Source organism: Candoia aspera, chromosome 5 (assembly GCF_035149785.1).
Source record: "Candoia aspera isolate rCanAsp1 chromosome 5, rCanAsp1.hap2, whole genome shotgun sequence".
Lineage (NCBI taxonomy): Eukaryota > Metazoa > Chordata > Lepidosauria > Squamata > Boidae > Candoia > Candoia aspera.
Genome location: NC_086157.1, coordinates 79,048,278 through 79,069,515, shown reverse-complemented (window position 1 = coordinate 79,069,515; position 21,238 = coordinate 79,048,278). Strand labels below are relative to the sequence as shown.

The 21,238-nt window shown below is 35.0% G+C and overlaps 1 protein-coding gene across 1 annotated transcript in view; it reads left to right on the top strand.

Annotated features, from left to right (window-relative positions):
- EPHA3 (EPH receptor A3) overlaps nucleotides 1-21,238 on the top strand; it is a 237,241-nt gene that overhangs the window by 202,054 nt on the left and 13,949 nt on the right. The window contains exons 10-15 of the mRNA XM_063305552.1: nucleotides 200-325; nucleotides 8,203-8,388; nucleotides 15,061-15,122; nucleotides 17,044-17,253; nucleotides 18,303-18,452; nucleotides 20,736-20,929. Coding sequence (XP_063161622.1) covers nucleotides 200-325; nucleotides 8,203-8,388; nucleotides 15,061-15,122; nucleotides 17,044-17,253; nucleotides 18,303-18,452; nucleotides 20,736-20,929 — 928 coding nt within the window. The remainder of the gene's footprint in view (nucleotides 1-199; nucleotides 326-8,202; nucleotides 8,389-15,060; nucleotides 15,123-17,043; nucleotides 17,254-18,302; nucleotides 18,453-20,735; nucleotides 20,930-21,238) is intronic.

Below are 21,238 nucleotides of genomic sequence, written 5' to 3'. Positions count from 1 at the left end.
ACATGATGAAATTATAGTCCCTTGTAATTGTTAATGCTGAGATAAATTCTTACTTGTCCTATAAAGTGGTGTTCTATGTAAAGTATCACTTTTCCTGAAGAATTTCTTTCAAGCATTTTGTGCATGTTTTCTCATGTAATCATTAACTTTTTGTGTTTCTGATTATTTATCCATATCTCTTGATCTTTTTTTTATACAGTGAAGCTTCCAGGACTCAGAACATATGTGGATCCACATACATACGAAGATCCCAATCTGGCTGTTCATGAATTTGCCAGGGAGCTAGATGCTTCTAGCATAGCTATTGACAAAGTTGTTGGGGCAGGTAAAAATATTAATCATGAGAATCACCATGCCATATCATTCTAATTACTACTGTGAACTTTTCAGATGCAGTCATTTTGTTCCATAAAATTTCTTGTGTGACCAATCATTAAAGAATTTTGGTCTTTCCATGCTGTGTTTAGCAATATCATCCAGTCTGACAGAGCTAACAGTCTTTTTCAGCCTAGGTGACATACAGGTCAGCTTTTCACTATAGCACTGGCTGAGCTGAAAAATAATATTTGGGAATGTACTTCAAGAATTGTGGTAATACATAAAAAGCAAAGACAATAATGTTGGCCCATAAGGAAAAAAAAATGCAAATTCTACAATTGATCAATGTTTCTATTAGGACCAAAATACTACAAACTAATGCGCAAGATTTGAATTTCAATCTTCACGAGGCTAGATGATACAAAATTAGTGAATGAAAAGTAAAGATACAAAATTTCAACATTTAAGGACCATGTACTACAAATATTAGTACATTTAGAGTTCTGGGACTGAGAAATAATGACTGAGACTATTTTAGAAAATGTGGAGTCTAGCTGTTTCTAATCTGTCTCTTGCCAAGGACAAATCATATAATTTGCAATTGCTTCTGAATTTAAATGTAATGTTATTTTGCAGATTACAGGATTTCAAATCATATGTGTTGAAGACAGTAGTTGGCACTGTACCCTGCAATAGTTACTCCTAAGCAACAGTGGGTCAATAAACTGGCACAGATTCAGAATGGAAAGGGAAAAATTAATTCCATAAATCTTGAATTAAACCTGTTTTTTTCATTTCATTTATTAATTTATCTCAACTGAATTAGGGATTATAAAAACAATTATTTGCTACAAAAAAGTGATCTATTAAAAAGGTTTTCAGAAACAATGGTCATCATTTATCAAAGGTATAGTTGTTATAACAAAAAAGTTACATTCATTTTAGATTTTAATGTACTACTCCAGAAGATGCAGTGTTCTTCATCATCTTCAATCCACCAGCAAGTTTCCTCTTGCCATTGTAAATCTGAACAGACAAAAAAAAGAGATTGAGAGCACATTTAGGAGGAAGTATATGGTTGTGATAGATTCCCCTGCATGCCTTGTTTTTTTATAATTTCTCAGGCACAGTGTAAGATCTTGAATTTGGATGCTTCTCTGCTAGAGATTCTGGCTGATATTGACCAAATCTGTTCCAATCATATTCAGCCTGATAACTAGGATGAGTTCCCTCAGTCAGTCCCCATAAAATTTTTAAATTAAAAGACACTTGTACTTTCTAACAGTTACTTATTTAACAATAAATGTTATGCCATTTCATCTTAAAGGCTTTAATTTTTTTTCCCCAAGTCTTTAAGATAAATTCGTTCTTTAATGAGTGCTTAACAATGGGCTCTTCAGATCACTTTTGCACATGATAGTCAAATGAATGATTTGCTATATTTCTAATTAAAATGAAGACAGATACCTTGTTTGATTTACAACAGGAATCCCATTACTGCCCTCTAATTCATCCCACTTTTTAGTATTAAAACACATAAATGTACTTTTAAATTGTTTTATGACTCAGATATTTTTTAACATAACCCTATGAATAGGGACACTGGGAATATGCTAGATCATTCATGGGATATTTGAATAACCCTCTTTAGCAGTGGCTGTGAAAAGATAATTCCTTTCTTACAGTTTTTAATCACCTAGAACACAAACCCTCCAGTCAGGACCAAATAGCCCTGTTCCATTTTGTTTATTGACTAAAGCTGCAGCCTGGAATAGGGAGGCGGCCAGAGCCTTGGATCATGCCTGAGCAGCCTCTCTTGCCCCATCGAACCTGACACTCCCTGTGGTTTATGGAGGGGTTGAGGGTGTTGAAGAGGGTTAAGAGATGCCTAGAGTGCCACTGGAGAAAGACAAGGACTGAATCTGACTGAACAGAGCTTAGAACCATTATTAAGGCCTACCTTGTGGCGATAAGAGCAGTGAAGGGTCAATATTTCTCCACTCTTATCACATCTGCAGAATGACGTCCAATGGCCCTGTTTAAAATTACTTGATCTCTTTTGGGGAAGGTGGGCCCATCTACAAGTCCATGCAGAGGAGTTTGCTGAGCATCTGCAGGATAAAATCACTCGCTCTGCTCCAAGTTAGACTGTAAGCATGAGGCATGGTCTAGGGAGATACCAGGGGAATGTACTTACCCAGTTGTCTGGAAAGAGTTTGATCGTTGTTGGGCCTGAGGAAGTGGACAGGATCCTCCAGACTGTAAATGCCACCACTTGCAATCTAGATCCATGTCCCTCCTGGCTGGTAAAAGCAGCTCAGAAGGTGACATGTGGTTGGGTCCAGGCAATGGTTAATACATCCTTGAGAGAGGGGGTGTTCCTGACTGGCTTTAAGGAGGCATTGGTACACCACCTCCTCAAGAAACCATCATGGGACCCTATTGTTCTAGACAATTTTCATTCAGTCTCCCACCTCCCCTTTTTGGGAAAAGTGGTTGAGAAAGTGGTGGCATTGCAGTTCTAGAGGGTTCTGGATGAAACAGATTATCTAGACCCCTTTCAGTCAAGTTTCAGGCTCAGATATGGGACAGAAATGGCATTGATCACACGGATGACCTCTGGCAGGAGCGGGATGGAGGCAGTACATCCATCCTTGCTCTTCTTGAGTTCTCAGCAACTTTCAATACCATCGACCATGGTATCCTTTTGGGGTGGCTCAGGGAGTTGGGGGTAGGTGTTGTGGTCTTGTGCTGGTTCACCTACTTCCTCCAGGGCTGGTCCCAATCAGTGGTGATAGGGAGCGAGAGATCTGACACTTGGCCACTTCTTTGTGGGATGCCACAGGGTTCGGTTCTCTCTCCACTCCTTTTCAACATCTATATGAAACCACTGGGTGAGATCATCTGTCACCACAGGATGAGGTACCATCAGTATGCTGATGATACCTAATTATACATCTCCATCCCGGGTGAGGTAAGTGATGTTGTGATTGCCCTCTCTCGGTGCCTGGGTGCTGTAGGGGTCTGGATAGGGAACAACAGGCTTCAGCTGAACCCTGGTAAGATGGAGTGGCTGTGGGTTAATGGCTCTTCTGTATCTGGGACTTTGTCATCATTGGTTCTGGATGGGGTATCACTGCCTCAGACAGACCGGGTGCATAATCTGGGGTTCTCCTGAACTCATGGATCCTGCTTGAAGAGTGGGTGGCAGCCATGGCTAGGAGGGCCTTTGTGCAGCTTTGCATTGTGTGCTAGTTATGCCCTTTCCTGGATCGGGAGGCCCTTCGAACAGTCATTCATGCCCTTCTTATCTCCCACATAGACTATTGCAATGCGCTGTACATGAGGCTACCCTTGAAGAGTATCCGGAAGCTACAGCTGGTCCAGAATGCAGCCACGCAGGTTATTTTTGGTGCCCCTACGTCGGGACACATAACACATCTACTACACAAGCTGCACTGGATACCAGTCTGCTTCTGGGTCCAATTCAAGGTGTTGGTTATCACCTTTAAAGCCCTACATGGCATGGGGCCAGTTTACCTGAGGGACTGCCTCTTCCCTGTTACATCAACCCATCCCACCCGATCATGAACAGAGGGCATGTTGCAGACCCCGTCTATAAGAGAATTCTGTTTGGTGGGTTCCAGGAAGCGGGCCTTCTCTGCAGTAGATCCCGCCCTGTGGAACATGCTGCCCCTGGAAGTGAGGTTGGCCCCATCGCACCTGGCCTTCCGGAGGAACCTGAAGACTTGGCTCTGCCATCTTGCTTGGGGCGGAGAAGGGAGTAGCCCTGCTTGGGAATGGCTGGCACCCTAGAACATTCCTCACATATATGGACTGTGTTAGATCTTGCCGCTTGGACTTTATTTTTACTCCTATCTTTATAGTTATTTATTAATGGTATTTATATTTTTATATATTGCATTTGTATTTTATATTTATTATTTTAATTGATTACTTTTGTTGTAAACTGCCCAGAGTCCTTCTGGTGGGAGGAGATGGGTGGGACAAATTTGATAAAAATAAAAAAAAAACATACAAAACACCTTTTTTTTTTTTTTCAGTTTGAGTATAATATACCTTAAACTAGTTGCTCTGTGAACAGAATGGTTCATGCCCAAAAGGTTTGTATATCCCTGCTATGGAGTTTTATAAATTTTATTCTGGAATGAGAAGAGAAGATGATTTTACCTATTGGCAAATCCTTTCTTCCTGAATTCCAATAAAAATAAGAATAAAGCTGAACCCCCTGCCACACCCTAGTTTGTCCAGCTGAAGCATTCTTAGCAATCCTGCCAAGGACTTCTTCCTTCAGCCTAGCTGAATAGGATTAAAAAAAAAAAAAATCCTCCCTGCCAATAGGCAGAAGTACAAATTTCAGCAAACCACATCCCAATTCTGAAAACATAAAGGAGTAGCTGTTCAACTCCACAGTTTTGCACAAGCATGGGGAAAGGTTTTAATGAGAAGTCACTTTTCAACCAACATAGACAGATCTCTGGATAATCTGAAAGAAAAAAAGAACTGAATAGAAAAAAGGGAAAATATAAAGAACAAAGCAATGTAATAAGTACTCATACATAATTCCATGTAAAATGACCTAAACTGTGTAGATTTCATGGCAGAGAAAATGGTTTAAGGGATGTTGTGAGGCAGACCTGTCTGCTCTCCTCTAAGTTTTCTAAAAGTCAACATTCACACAGTTCTATAAAATACAGAGATCCATGAAGGCTTCCTTGAATGAATTTTACTTATTTACCTGCTGAGTTATCTAGCCTAGCGTTGATGGATTATCCTGTTCTCATTAATGAAGGTTTCAGTACAAAACATTTCAGTTCGTATAAGGTGATTATCTTATTGGAGTAGGAGAAAGAACTTCAAGGTGGACTCCTTGCTGTACAAGGATTTGATTTAGAGCAGATCTAACTGAGGAGAAAAAACGATTGCATCTACTATTACCCTATGTTCAGACTGTCACCAAAATGGAATTGGTTGAGGCAGGAAGCACCTAAATTGATAGAAACATCCCAGACTTTCTGGTAGATTTAAATAATGTAATATAGCACATGATTTATCTGTATGCATCCAAGTCCTTCTATTCCCAGACAGTTCAGGTTGAAACCAAATTGCATTTATATGTGCTTGTAATTTTAAATATTAAAAAAAATAAAAATAAAAAATTATCTTAAGAAAGTCAACTAGTGTTCCTGTTTTGACAGCAGGGTCATAGATAATAATAATAATAATAATAATAATAATAATAATAATATAATAATAATATTTCCCCATAACATAGGATGTGAAGTCAGACATTTTTTTATTTTTTCCCAGATCACAATAGCTCATTGGACCTATGATAGAGATCTGAAGCTAAGAGACTATATTGAATTATGTATTCATATGATTGCAGATCATTAGTCCCCTTCCATTTGCTTCCTTTCCCATCTTTAATATTCCTATAGTTTAATAGAATGTATATACATAAAATCTCAGCAGGTGGCAGCATCTGGCTGACCTTTTTGATGCTCAGAAGATAAGCAGGATCAGACCTGGTTCATATGAGTGAACCTCTGGAGAATATCAGGCTGTAATTTAAAAAAAAAAATTGCAGAAGAAATCAGTGGCAAACTTTCCTGTACTGTTGTCAAGACAGCTGCCTCCTTATGTCATGTAAGCACTGGGACTCAGGCGTAATGTGGTAGCATCTTTGCCTTTTTATATCCATACAATCCAGTGCAGTATGTAAGATCACATGCTTCATTCCCATATTCTGTTTTGCATATTAATCACATAATTCAAGATAAATACCTTAAATATGTATGCCATATTCTAATGAAGTACTTAAAACCAGATTGGCATTGTTGATAGGACAGTGCTGAACTGTAGCTTCCTCACATGCAACATTCAATTACTGATAATGATTGTGATGATAAAATGATCATTTAATACTTATAACATATTAACTGTAGTATAGAAGAAATTACATCAGAAGAAATGGCCTGATTGCAAGATCCCCAGGTTTAAAATCAAGACTTTTAAAAAGAATATTAGAAGTAAACAATGAATTACAAGTGAGCCCAACATAGTTACTAAAAATACTGCAGTCTGTAATTGAATATACTAATGAAACTATGATCGTTTACCAAAACCAAAACTAAAATGCTTATTCAGTCTCTTCTTAAACAAAAAAAAAGCATGGAAGATACATGTTTATGGTACCAATATGTTTTTGTAGTCCTACAGAATCTATGGTTTGTAGCCAAGAGTCCTTTCAGTAGACACCATCAAATTATTGTATTTAATGTGATAGGTGGACGAGCATTGTTTATAAACTTGGAGAGTTAAAATATTGGTACTTTTATTAATTATCTTTTTAATAAATCAAAATTATATATAATCACTTTTAGTTTATCCCAGACCTACCCATTGTTTGCCATGTCCTAGTCCATCTGGGGGGTACATCCATATATAGACCATTTATGCAAATGATCTAATATTTTATGTCATATTTGTTATATATGGCAAACTAACTTAATAACCATGTTTGGGCTTGCTTGATGTACTCAGGAAAAGATGAGAAAGGATGAGAAGAGACACAGATCCCATTCAAAGGCGACAGAAGTATGGTTAGAATATGTGTATTCCAACATAATGTAGGCCTGTGCAAAATTAAGAAAAGAGAGATGTGATTGAAAAGTCTTTATATGGGGACAATATCATCCAGCATATTCACACAAATTCCCAACCAAAAATTTTCAACCAAAAATGGTAATATAACTTAAATGCTTCCAAGATTTCAAAAAGTTTTAATTGTGTAAAGGGCTTCTGAGAAATACATGACAGGGCTTTATGAAAGATCAAGAAAAATAGCCTTGCACTGCAGTTTTATTCATTAATATAATTTATTTACTACTCGACAGTAAGAGGAAAAAAATCTTAAGGGAAAAAGCCCACTTGGTAAACATCAAGCTTCAACATGATTGGAATATTTACTGTGGTTCTTTTGTATAATTAATAGCTAAACTTGTACAAACTATAAATAAAAGTGCTCTGACTATAACAGTGATAGGTATATAGTGATAACAGTTTAAAGTTGTTAATACCATTAAAATATATACCAAAGAGAGTTTTAAAAATACAACACCAAGCTTGCACAGAATTTCTTCAAGAAATTCTGCAAGAAGTTTCATTTCTTGCTTTAAACCTCCCTAATATTGAGTTTCAATTTTCAATTCTCAGTAAGTTCTTCTAGTTTAACAGCATTAACCTAATGCTCATATCTGAATATTGCCCTTAATAGCGCATGTTGGCAGATGTGATTTGATGCAAGGTCAGATACTGATTTGTTGTTGTTGTTATTGCCTCTGTAGTCTCTTGAATGCATTATATTATCTCTTATATCATCAGTTAAAAAAAACAAGCCTTTCCACAACACTTCAGACAAAATGATGTTTCTGACTTACAATCACGCATACACATTTTTATAGGCACACATCACAAAGTTTCTGTTTTGTCAGGTTACTTAACATTATGTTGCTGAACATCACTGTTTATTAAAAGAAGAGTTTCATAAATTTTTAAGCCTTGTTTAAGCCTTGCATAAAATAGATGTTTGAAACATCTGTTCTTACTCTGCTACAATGTTGCAACTAACCTCTAAGGTAGAGTTTTGACATTACGTCAGGTCTGTAAAAGGCATATCTCAAGCAATAGAAATGTTTCAGATTGATTCCAGAATTGGACATCTGGAGTATGTGATATTCTAGAGGAATAAAAAGCCACAGAGTGTAGGAGATAGACTGAAGGTGCAGCTTTCTGAGCCAATTAATCTGTCATGATCTCTAGCTGGAAACTCAAAATTTCTCTGTTTGCTTTTACTGACAGGTGAGTTTGGAGAAGTATGTAGTGGCCGCCTAAAGCTTCCTTCCAAAAAGGAAATATCAGTTGCAATAAAAACCTTGAAGGTTGGTTATACAGAGAAACAGAGAAGAGATTTCCTTGGAGAAGCAAGCATTATGGGACAATTTGATCATCCCAATATAATCCGGTTAGAAGGCGTGGTCACCAAAAGTAAGTTAACTGCTGAAATAAACAATATTTAGCATAAAACATTTGAAAGAGATGTTTGAAGAGAAAGTTGATGAGATGTGCTCTCATTGGGTATCTGAATTTAAATGAAAGGGTCCCCCCCCACTTTTTTTTTTTTCCTTTGATACCTGCTAATATTCATGGAAAGGGCAGTTTGACTGCAGTTACCACCCAGTTGAACTCCTTGGTAGCCAGTGATATTTCATTCAAACTATCTGAATTGCTCAGCCAATTTGCACAGCACCAATATCCCCAAACTACTTAGCTATCTATGTTTTAATGGCTTGCCCACTGCAGCTGAGGACTATTAGCCTGTGCTAGCCATGGAATACTTACTACTGTTTCCTCTTCTTTTTTTAAACAATATTTATATTAGAATGTGTAGTAGCCAGATCACAGCCTCATGTGGCACAGAGTGGTAGGCGGCAGTATTGCAACCGAAACTCTCCCCACGACCCGAGTTTGATCCCAGCGGAAGCCGGATTCTCGGGTAGCCGGCTCAGGTCGACTCAGCCTTCCATCCTTCTGAGGTCGATAAAATTAGTACCCAGCTTGCTGGGAAAGGTGACGACTGGGGAAGGCAATGGCAAAGCACCCCACTATGGTCAGACGTGACTCGGTGCTTGCACAGGGGACCTTTTACCTTTTCACCAGTAGCCAGATCCAGATCCATACTAGCTCCCCTCTTTTATTTATTTTTTTAAATTTTTGTAACATTTAACCTATAATGAAATCTGCACATAAGTCAGCCTTTTTAAAAATCCCATTATTGCCAATGGAAATGTTTTAAAACTGTGGCATATATGTTTGGGTTTAATTTTATCTGGGCAGAGCCATAACACTCAGATTTTTACATACATTTTAAAACAGAAGGCTATTGAACGCTATGTCTTTACTGAATCATGCAATTTGGCCCAAACGCTTGCGAATCGTTGTGGGTGACATCGATGGTAATGCAATATAGCATATAGTTTGAGCTATAAATATGCTGGCATTGCTCATAGGATGCTTATATTTAACAACAGCTCCTGAATACTACAACATTTGCTAGTGTTCAAAAATGGAAATATTGTAATGTCCAAAGAAGTATGATTTCTTCTTTAATTTTTTAGTTTGAACTTACAGTGAAATACAATTTTAGAAAATGAAGAATCCTGCTATGAATCAACTGTAGATTTTTTAGAACTGCAATGTGCACTGTACACCCTCCTGTGGTGATAAAGATGATAATGTTTTACAGTTTTCATTCAGTATTAGGAAATACTGGATTCTGTGTTGACATTGATTGCTCTTAAACAGCTGCAGGCATTCTGGCTGGACTTGAAAAATCATACTACTCATTACCTCATGGTGTCAGCATCTGGCAAATATTTGAAGAGCCACATTCAGGAAGCAAAAAAAAAATATCATGTGGCAATAATTGGACTTTGTAATATCTTAATTTTACTCAATATGTATGTATTTTAAAAGTAGTAATAGCTGAAAGCAGTAATATAGCAAATATAAACTCCTAACTGATAACTGACCAAGAATGCTGTTGATTAGTATACTGGTAAAATTACATTCCTTATTGGTAATATTGCCATGTAGATAATAATATTTTAGGAAAGAAATTAAACTGGAAAAACATTCAAAAGTTAAATTAAGTTGCTAGAATTATATAAATTATCTACTCAGCTGGTATTCACTAGAAATCCTAAGAATAATTTTTAAGTCTGGAACTCATCACTTTTGTTGGAAATTTGCCATCAGTATACAAGAAGAATATATATTCTTGTTAATGTAACCATTTGTTCCTTCTTATGAGTCATTTTTCATATGCCTGTGCTTATATCCTCCTTAGTATCCTCCTTGCATCTCTTCCTTCCACCCACAACTAATACACATTTTCTAAACTTTATTTCGGTGCCTTTGGCACCCATCTCCACTTTATCTCTTTTTTCCAGTAATATAGAGCTTCTCCCATTTATAGCCCAGGACCCCTTTTCTGAATTCTGTCCTTTCTCCAACTGCATTATGGTATTCATACATAATATACACATAATCCCTCAATGATTGGAGAGCTTACACATTTTGCAGAGGCTCTCTGCTTGTGTATAGATCTTTTATCAACAAGTAGAAAAGGGAGCACAACTTAAGGTCTCAGACCCTCAAACTTTGGGGTGTGGCTTTCAGAGTCCCTCCAAAAGTTGCCCTTAAATTGTTATTCTTAAAGAATAAAAAGAGGACATTATTAAACACATGACGATGGATCACACTGAAATCTTCATCATGTGTTTAATATACTTAATTTAGTTTCAGCACATTTATCTCCATCCTGTTCTGGGTATAGCATTCTCCCCACTCCCCAGTCAACTGCTAGTAAAAGGCCAAGTGATTCATCAACCAGAAAAAAAGTTGTAAGTCCCTCAGGTGTACCTTGGAATACAATCAATCAGTGGGCAATCTGTATTTTGCAAACTTCATGGGTTCAAAAGTAAAGGGTGACATCCACTGATCAGGCCTTGTTTACAACAAGGCCCATCAGATGGAAAACTGCTGTATCTACATAGGAGAACTGGATGGGAACAGCTGAATCCAAATATCACCTGCAGTATTCTCCAGAAGAGAAAGATTTCTATTAAAAGTCAGAGTGAACTGCCACAGTTGTGGGAAGAAGTAACATATTGCTCAAGATTGTGGAACCATGCCTTCAGCTAAAGGAGGAATGAATGCCAAGAGTAAACTTCTGGTAGACACAAAGGTTGCTTGAGCTTGTCTGCATATGGAAGCAGAATAATTTTAATGCAAATCTGTGTGTCTGGGGATACACCAGAGTAACTGGTAGTACCAGAAAATATTGGAGCCAATAAACAAAGGCATGACATCAGGGAAGGAACTCTTTCTGGTATCCTAGACTGATGTTATTGGCCTGGATTATCTACTTTTTGTATATCTTATCTTGAATGCCAGACAGTAGCTCATAAAACAAATTAAGGTAAGGCTAAAATGGTACCTATCCCATTGCCTAACATGTCATTTGAGCAGGTGGTAATGTATATGTCAGGTTCTGTATCTCCTCCAGAACCATGTTAATATATATAGGTAAATTTTCTCTGCCAAGTTGTTTTTTTCCTTGCTTCTTTATCTCACCAATATGTCTTCCAGTTTCTATTTCATAGTCTGTTGCAATATTTTCTCCCTTCCTTAAGGGATCATTCTTATGGTCTTTCTGTAATTTAGCTTTCTAGACTCCTTGCGCTGCTTCTCACATAAATCTTTAAACCTTAGTTCCCTGCCTACTCACAAAGGTTAATTTTGTGAGGGTTTCTTTCTTTCTTTTTTTCTTTTTGTAAATAACCCAATAATGATGGATCGATTATGTCAGCACTCACAGTCACAAGCATTCCATCACTGCAGGTCAGCCTATCACAATATTACATACATTCTAAAGATGTTTATTATAGGCAAAAGTAAAAGTGAAAATAAGAAAATACTCCACATTATTTCTGACTTTGTTCAAATTATTTCTGTGAAAAATGTTTTGACTTATCATTGAGATTGAAAAGGCTGAGTTTATTTTTCTTTATGCATTGATACATTATAATGGAAAATCCTCCTGTGCTTTTGAATTATGCTTTACCGGTAACCATGTAATCCTTAAAGTTAGGCTGGAATTATTTCAAATAAATAGAGGAAGTTTGTATATTATCCATGGGTGTTCTTTTTGAAAGGAGTGTGCCAAGCATACCTTCCTATATGATACAGATGATAAATTGGCATTGGGACTTTATGTGGCAAACCAAATTTTGATGGATGGCCTTTACAAATAAGCTATTCATGCTGATTGCACATTATGGGATAATTCTTAATAACTTTCATGGCTGTCATCTGTAGGAAACCCTTAGTTGAAACCATTGGTACATACACTGTTCAGCAGCTGTGTGGCTTACTGCTCACTAGAGATATGATAAGGTGGACAGGCTAAATAAGAGCTCAGTCTATTCTTCCAGTACTGAATTATTCCCCTGTTTCATATTTGTTTCTGTGCTGGTCTTCCATGCTTGTCTCCAGGGTGCCTTATAGGCAACAGTCCCAATACACATGTTCTGCTTAGTTTAGTAATAATTTATAGTGAGTTGTAGCACTGAAGTATAATAAAATTTAGAAACACTGTTGAAACAAGTTGTTATCGTATAAATGGGTGCATTTTGATAAATGAACACAGTATGTTTCTCTAAAAAATATGCTGGGTTTCCTTAGAACATGTGTTTCTGATTGCTTGTTCATTTCCAGCTCAACATGTGAAAACCATGTTCAGATAGAATAAGTATAAGGCAGGAAGTGTGCATTTAATAATTTGAAATGCCTGTTATTATTTAATTAATTTTATATTTCTATCCAGCGATATTCATATTGCATTGTTGCAATGTATTTATTACATGATTTCATCAAAAAGTATCATACTTTACTAAATAATTAAAAGCCAGTTGTATTCTAATTAGTTGTTTAATTAATTATGGTTTTTTTTTTAATTTTTAATCATGGTAAGACAAGTGGAAGTTGCAAGAATATGATATATTCTAATTTTTCAAGAAAATATTCTTAAATCTGTCCAAAGAAAATTGAGATGAAGTATAGCAATATATAGTTGAAATGCTTTTAAAATATGCATAATTTCTGAACTATGCTAAAATGTTTCCTGGCTGAGGTACAAAGACTGTGTTTTTGTGATAACATTAAAATTAATTAATTCAATTAATTAAAAATTTAAAATGAATTAAAATTAAATTAGTGGTTTAACTTTATCAGTCCAGAAGCCTGCAGTCATTTGGTAGGTAGAAAATGTTTCCTCTGAAAGAGCAGCATACTGCAAAAACAGTCCATAATTCTGGCTCCTTTTTTTCAGATAAAATGTGCTTATTAATAAATGTACTAAATGAACACTATACTACACTCAGGTGTATTTATTGATTTTGTATTGAAAGTGGTGAATAAGGGAAACTTTATCTCAAATGGGTTAAAACAGTTGCTAAGTGGATTATCTAGTATGTGTGCTGGGAGGGAGGAGGTTGGTTCCCAGGCCATAACTTATGTCAGAGTTGACCAGAAACATTTGAATTACAGAACGTTGTAAAGATTCGTTGGAGCATAAGCATGGCAGTGTTTCTTCACAAAAGACCACATGAAAGAACTGTGTCCAGTTGTCATTAGGCAGTGAAAAGACTGTTAGAGTACAGGATGTGACATGCTATTCCTGAGCTACTTAGCACTTGGGATAATTAAACATAGCACATTTGCTACTGGCTAATTAGACATAGTGGAGCAGGATGGCACTCTGCTATGATACCTTTTGTCCTTACTTGTCCAGAACATGGGCCTTCTTTTGTCAACAACAGCAAGGTGTACTGTATATTAGTCTTTAAGTCGCTAGAATTTAGTGAACAGACAGATGCTAATGATTTTTTTCTGAATTGTAGCTTTGAGAACCAAATAAATAAAATAAATAAAAGGGAAACTGATGAAGAAATATTTGATATAAGCCATCACAATATATATCCATTTTATTTCTTTCGTGTTCATGATTTTTATAACTTGCAACTTTGTTTCTGCCTCTTTTGGATCAGCTTGCAAAATTGATAAAATATGCATGAAAATCCAAATGTATTTGTATATGCAATTCCATAGTGCATAGTTTTCTTAGTAAATATAGTCTTTAGGGCTAATATTTGTATTATATTTGTGCATGCTTTTTATGCTGTATACATATACATATACTACATGTACAATATATTTGTGAACTTTTCCTTAATATACCGGTTTTATGTATATTTTTAGATAGGTATACAATTCATAAAAATACAAACTTGGGTCTTTAAGTTGTTGTTAAGTTCATTCTGGATTGCATTGGGCTTAGAAGATTAATTTCTACTTAATTCCTATACTTAAAAACCTAGAATATTTATGGCATAATAATTTTGTAGATAGTCCCATATTTCATCAATTTTTATTTCCTCATTTTAAATATAAATGTTTTTTTTTCAATTATTTATGTTATTAAATAACAAAATATGTAAAATAATTATTGCTTCCAATAAATGTATTTAGGATTATGGCTTTGCTTTACTTATGAAGAAATATTATAATTTAACCTGATTGTTTCAATTAGTAAATAAAGTAAATGCAAATAAATGAGTTTTTAACAGCAGTTAAAAAATGCTAACGTCCAGAGGGTAGGTGGCATAGAGTTTATACAAAGAAACAAATGTTTTATTGATTTGATGCCTAAAGATTAACTTAATTAACTTTATTACTTGCTATAATAAAAAAAGACCTTTTGTATTGAGACCTCTTCCTCATGTTAACTTTTCTATTACTGTGAATACTCCATAATAGATTTAGGGAAAATGTGTGCATTCTAACAAGAGATATACAGGCAGAGAGAGATGGAGTGTTGAACATGCTTAGACATGTACAAATATGTATACAAACATGCCCGAATAGGTATACAAAGGCATTTGCTGCTCAAAGCCACCTTCAGTTTTAGAATACTAGTGGAATATTTTAGCATGTTTTCTGTGTTTTGTAGAACTTTTCAATTTTGACTGATTTTTCATACAGCCATTCTCTATGCAATTAACAGCTTTTTTTTTTGTTTGTTTGTTTGTTTTTCAGGTAAGCCAGTGATGATTGTTACTGAATATATGGAAAATGGTTCTTTAGATAGCTTTCTCAGGGTAAGTGACTTGTTGACCTCATCCTATAACTATGTATTATATAGGTTCCACTATGTTTAAGTTTACTCTTAAAGAGATAAATATCTATATGAATGGAGCCTCAATGATTTTAAAAAGTGATTATTTTTGCTGCAGAGTGATAAAAATTGAGCACTATTGTCAATAGCAACAAAACAATTCAACTAAGAACTACTCTTTTCCAAGCATTATTCAACTAAGTAGGAAGGAGTAGAACAAGTAGTAGTAGTAGTAGTAGTAGTAATACATTCATGGATCTGCCAGAAGTTGTCAGATAAATGTCTTTGCGTGTATTGGGTGAACACATAGTTGCAATCTCTACTTCAGCGAGAGGACATTTTGAGGCATTCATTCTGTTGCACGTGCAGATTTCCCATTTCTGTGAACTATCCCAATGAGAAGCTCTATTTACAACTCCAACTTTTAGAATAAGAATGGGAAATTATATCCATAATTCTGTATAAGACAGTTATATTTATTTCATGCAGTGTTTGGTCTACTATCAGAACCACTAAGCACTAAAACTAATTTCAGGTGGGAAGATATACTCACTCATTTTTGCCATTTTTGCCATTTCTTCCTCTGAACCATTCCTATAAACAATATTAAAAAGTTTGTCCAAAGCACTTTCCTAATTTGGGTGCTCTGTAGAGAGGTGGATTCCATGGATTCCAGATACATGGGTATCGCTAAAAGTTCCTGAGGTTGAAGTCCACACATTTGCAGGATATCAGGTTTGGGGAAAACTGGTTCAGGCCATATCAATTTTTTTCTTAATGTAGTCCTTTGATTTTTGTGGAACCAAATCTGTTAAAATTCAGTTCAAGTAGGCTTAGACTGATGGAAAATATCTTCATGGTTAACTATCACTATAATCATAATTTTGTTTTAAAGAATAATATCCAACCCAGCTTGAAGTGAAATAGACTTTCATTAACTAAACCAATTCAGTTCTTTAAAAAGTATAAGAAAGATTTTAAAAATTGATAACTACTACCAATATGTTTATTTTTTTTTTTTTTTGCAAAATATTACATTTTTTGTCTATTTTATTTCATGCTGATATTTGTATTTACAATTTATTCTGATTATATATCAATTACTATCCACAAGAAATAAGGTCAACATTTTTAGCTGAAATTTGTATTGTTTGACATGAAATATATAACTTAGATCATAACTTCCATTTCAGTTATAGAACAAAATCTGCATGTAAATAACTGGGAAGAATGAATGATCTGCACATGTTGGTTACATCCGCACAACACATTTAACCTAGTTATTGAAAGTATTCATTTTATGGGTTTACACAATACATTGAAGTAGCCAGGGTAACCTGGGCTTACACAGCAGCTAAACCACAAAAAACAAAACAAAACCTTTATCAATATTAATATTAACATGCTCTGCAAGTTCAACTGCTATATATTTAATGGAACTGCTTAAATATGATAATAGCCATAGTGTTTTGCCAGAAAGAATGAAGCTATATTAGTCTTATAGTGTAAAGTAATATTGAGATCATGTTTAGGTAGAATGTTCTAGTGTGAATCCACTATATAATCTCAGTTTATCAAATTTCCCATATATTCATTTAACGTAAGAATGAAAATTAAAGTTTTCACCAATCTAGACACCCTCAGACATATGGTTTGGGCTTGTAAACATTATGTTATAGACTCTGTATATGTGTGTATTTTTGTATGTATGTACATTTTATTTTTTACTTATTAGTATGTATTAGTATGTATGTGCATATGTATATATGTGTGTGTGAGGGAGAGAGAGAGAGGGATGAGATTACCCATGCCAGTAACTACTACTACCGACTTGTGTAGATTGTTTCTGGACAGAAGCCTTATGTAAACTGAAGGGCTAAAAGGTTGTTGTGAATTGTTTGCAGAAACATGATGCTCAATTCACAGTCATTCAGCTGGTAGGAATGCTTCGAGGAATTGCATCTGGCATGAAGTATCTGTCAGATATGGGTTATGTCCATCGTGACCTTGCTGCCCGCAACATCCTCATCAACAGTAACTTAGTATGCAAAGTCTCAGATTTTGGACTCTCCCGCATATTAGAAGATGATCCAGAAGCTGCCTATACAACAAGGGTGAGTTCTGTGAACTAGGAATTATTGCAATGAAGCAGAATTATCTGAGTCACAAATAAGATGGAAAATCTGCAGGTAGATCTTACTGTGCACATGTACAACCATTTTATTCTGACTACAGTTGTTCAGTATAGTATACAGTGTGTATGCTCAAGATATTGCCCTTTAATCATCTGCTGCATTCAGTCACGGTGATAAAGTTTACACAAACACTGAACTATGGCCTTTATTCCTTCTTTCAAATTGCATTCTTCTCTGAAGATACTTACAGTGGAATACATGATTCTTCCCACTCCTTCTGCTCTCAGTTTAGAATCCATGTAGTGTCAGACAGCTTTTGAATTCTAGAGGGGAAAAATCCAGTAGTCAGACCAACAGACAGATCAGTAAGTGGTAATATGCATGTTTAACAGAACAGTTTTGTACATGTCTACTCCGCATTAAGTCCTCCTAAATTAAAAAAAGATTTATTCCTAAGTACATACTTAAAGGATTTCATTATATATTTCTTATTGCCAATTAATTCCATATTATTTTCTCCATTCTCTTCGGGGTTCCACAGAAGGCAGCTTCTAGCCAATACAATAAATATGTTTGTATCTGTCATATATAGCTATCATGAAATTTACAGACCCTTTCATTAAGAGAAAGAGCTCATGTAGGAATATTGTACTCTTCTAAGCAGCATTATTTTGCACTTCTTCATACAGGACTATCCTGATAAACTAGGACTAGGACAGAAGGTTGAGCTATGAGGATATTTGGTCTGGTGCCTGGGGGGAAGGGTATGTTTTATGAATTGTTGTGAGCTACCTAGAGTCATTGTATAATATAGGTGGCCATATAAGTCCTGCAAACAAACAAACAAACAAACAAATAAATAAATAAATAAATAAATGACACAATTTTGACAGGAATAATTAGGGAGGAAAAGATCACATATCAAAATAAAATAACATTTTGGGTTTTTGTATTTAAAAAATGTAAGTATCTATCCAAAAGATACATTGTACAGATACATAAATTTGTATGATGGTTTTGCCTTATAGGGAGGCAAGATTCCAATCCGTTGGACATCTCCAGAAGCTATTGCTTACCGCAAATTTACTTCAGCCAGTGATGCATGGAGTTATGGTATTGTTCTTTGGGAAGTAATGTCCTATGGAGAGAGACCATATTGGGAGATGTCTAATCAAGATGTGAGTATATTGAATTATGTAGAAAATCAAGTTTAACAACACAAATTGGTGCCTTCTGTTTTGGGAGACATGGTTATTTGAGAAAAAAAAAATAAAAGTTTGAAAAATCTTTTTGCTGGACAAGACTTATTTTATTAGGATTTTTTTTTTAAAAAAAGCTTTTTAAACAATGTTTTTACAAAATAGAAGAGGAAAAGGGATTTGAGTAAGACATAAGATGCTAAAATGTTTTAAATTAAAATTTCAATTATTTGAGTTCCTTATTAAATGTCTGCTGATTTCTTTTGATTGAATTATTCTGTGAGTGTTATAGGCCAGACTGAGTTGAACTTTATAAAGAGAAAGAAAATATTTGTGTATAAGAATTCAAGTGTGTTTGGAAGCAGTAAATATGTAATGTGAAGTGACTATTTGATTTGCTTAGAACTCTTTTATGTAAACAATTTAAATAATTGTTGTTGTTTTTTTGCAATTATGCTTCTTTGGAATATAGTATTTCTCAAATATGTAAAATGTACCATATTGTTTACTTGTTTTAACTTAGATTTATTTCACATGAGCCAATTACAAAGTACAGTTTCTAATTCTATGCATATATCACAAATGCAATTAAGTGTTTTTTTCCTTAACGAACGCATGATTAAAAATGAATGCAGTCATTTTGTTATTTAATTTAGAAATTCTGATATAATGTTATGTTTTAAGTTCTCATTTACCAAGAATTCTGACTCCTTTACAGTTTGGTGAATTGGGTTCTGCATTGTGTTAATTGCACTGAGCTGTACCAATATTTTCCAACATTTTGAGAGATGAATGTGGTTTCTAATGACTCTCATATGGATATCACCTTATATTCATTTTTCAGAATTAACCAATGTATAATAGCTGCATTAATGTTAACACCAGTAATGTCTAACTTTAAAATCAAGTTTGAACCCAGCATATAAACCTTAATTAAATGGGTCTCTAAACTATTATATTTGGATCTTAAAATCTTTTAGCAGCTGTTGATATTTTTAATATATTGCCTTGTCAGAAATGTATGTGTGACTTTGTATGTATACAGTTTAATGTCAACATATCATTTCTTTGTATAATTGTATAAGTAGTGCAATTATTAAATTATAAATATCAGCGATCTTAAAATAGAAATAATTTCATAATTGTTCCACCATAATTGTTCATCCATAATTGTTCCATACATGTGCACATGATGTCTTTTAAGCTGTCTGCTGCTTCTTGGTCATTTTCTGAATAAATCTGATTGATTTGAAACCAATTAACTAGACCATTGCAATTCTCAAATCAAAGCCTCACTATAAAGTGATGGTAATTATGAGAAATCTGGCAATACTGCTATTCCATGATGTCACAACACTTCCAGACCTAATAATATTTCTGGACTTTCAGAAGTATTACATCTTCTCCACCTGAAATTCTGAAATAGCAAGGAGCAAAATAGATAGATAGAATGTGATGCTAAGGTACTGGCCAACAACGGATACTTTATAGCTCAAAGCGACCCTTTCTGTTTGAACCAACTAATGTAAATTACATTAATGACCTATATTTTCATATTTCTATATGAATAAAGTATTAATACAGGATTCTCCCTGCATATTGTGTTTCTTTGTATGTATTATTGGATCTTACCTGAGGCAAGATTTTGAGATAAATTAAGATTCTGTAAGATTTAAATATTAGAAGGAGGATTAGAGGTCACTGTACCTTTGACTATGTTCAGTCATTGGCTAATCCAGTTAAAGATGGAAAATTGTCCTCCATCTGAATCCCTAGAGATCCATTGCTAGTCATGGTAAATAATGCTAAACTATGGAGTGGTATAAAGCAATTTTCTAAGTTCATATGATCTCAAATAACAATTCCTATAAGACTGTTGAAGGAGATGGGGATGAATGTGCAGCAGTGATCCAGATGTTTTCTCTTTGGAGTAATTAAGCTAGTATTATAGGAAATGTATTAAATTGAGTTGTATTTGGTATAATCAAATTTAAACATTGGACAAGATTGAGTGTCACTTTCTTCAAAGATATGTAATTATCCTATGCTTTTTCTGTCATGTTTTGTATCTCTGTTTTGTCAAGTGGCTTATTTTGGAGATGAAAAAGAATAGGCATGATTCAGAATGGTTAGGAATAAAATACATCTGTTTCATTACTAAGCCTCCACAATGGATTATGTAATACATATCATTTTCAGAACCAAAGAAGAAAAAATTAACTGAATGTCCTTCAGTTTCTACAATCTGTCTTCCTTGTGCAGGTAATTAAAGCAGTGGAGGAAGGATACCGTTTGCCACCACCCATGGACTGCCCAGCTGCCTTGTATCAGATGATGCTGGACTGTTGGCAAAAAGACAGAAACAACAGACCAAAGTTTGAACAGATTGTCAGCATCTTGGACAAGCTGATCCGTAATCCCAGCAGTTTAAAAATTATCACCAACGCAGCTGCAAGGTGACACAATCTATACAGTCTATAACTTGCTCACTGAAAATGAATGTGTGACAAAAGAAATACTTGCTGTGATCTGATGAGATTTTAGCTATGGAAACAGAAGCTACAGATAATGCAGTTCAATAGAAATCTCAGGGCATTCTTCAGGCTTGATTTAGAAATATAAGTAATATCGGAAAAACAGATCTTGCAACTGGGAGGTCATGCTGAACTAGTATTGAAACCACATAAGTGGAGTTGATCCTGATTATCTCTCATTTCAAAGTTGTATGTGTGTGTCTCTGTGTTTCCTAACATATAAGTTTGATC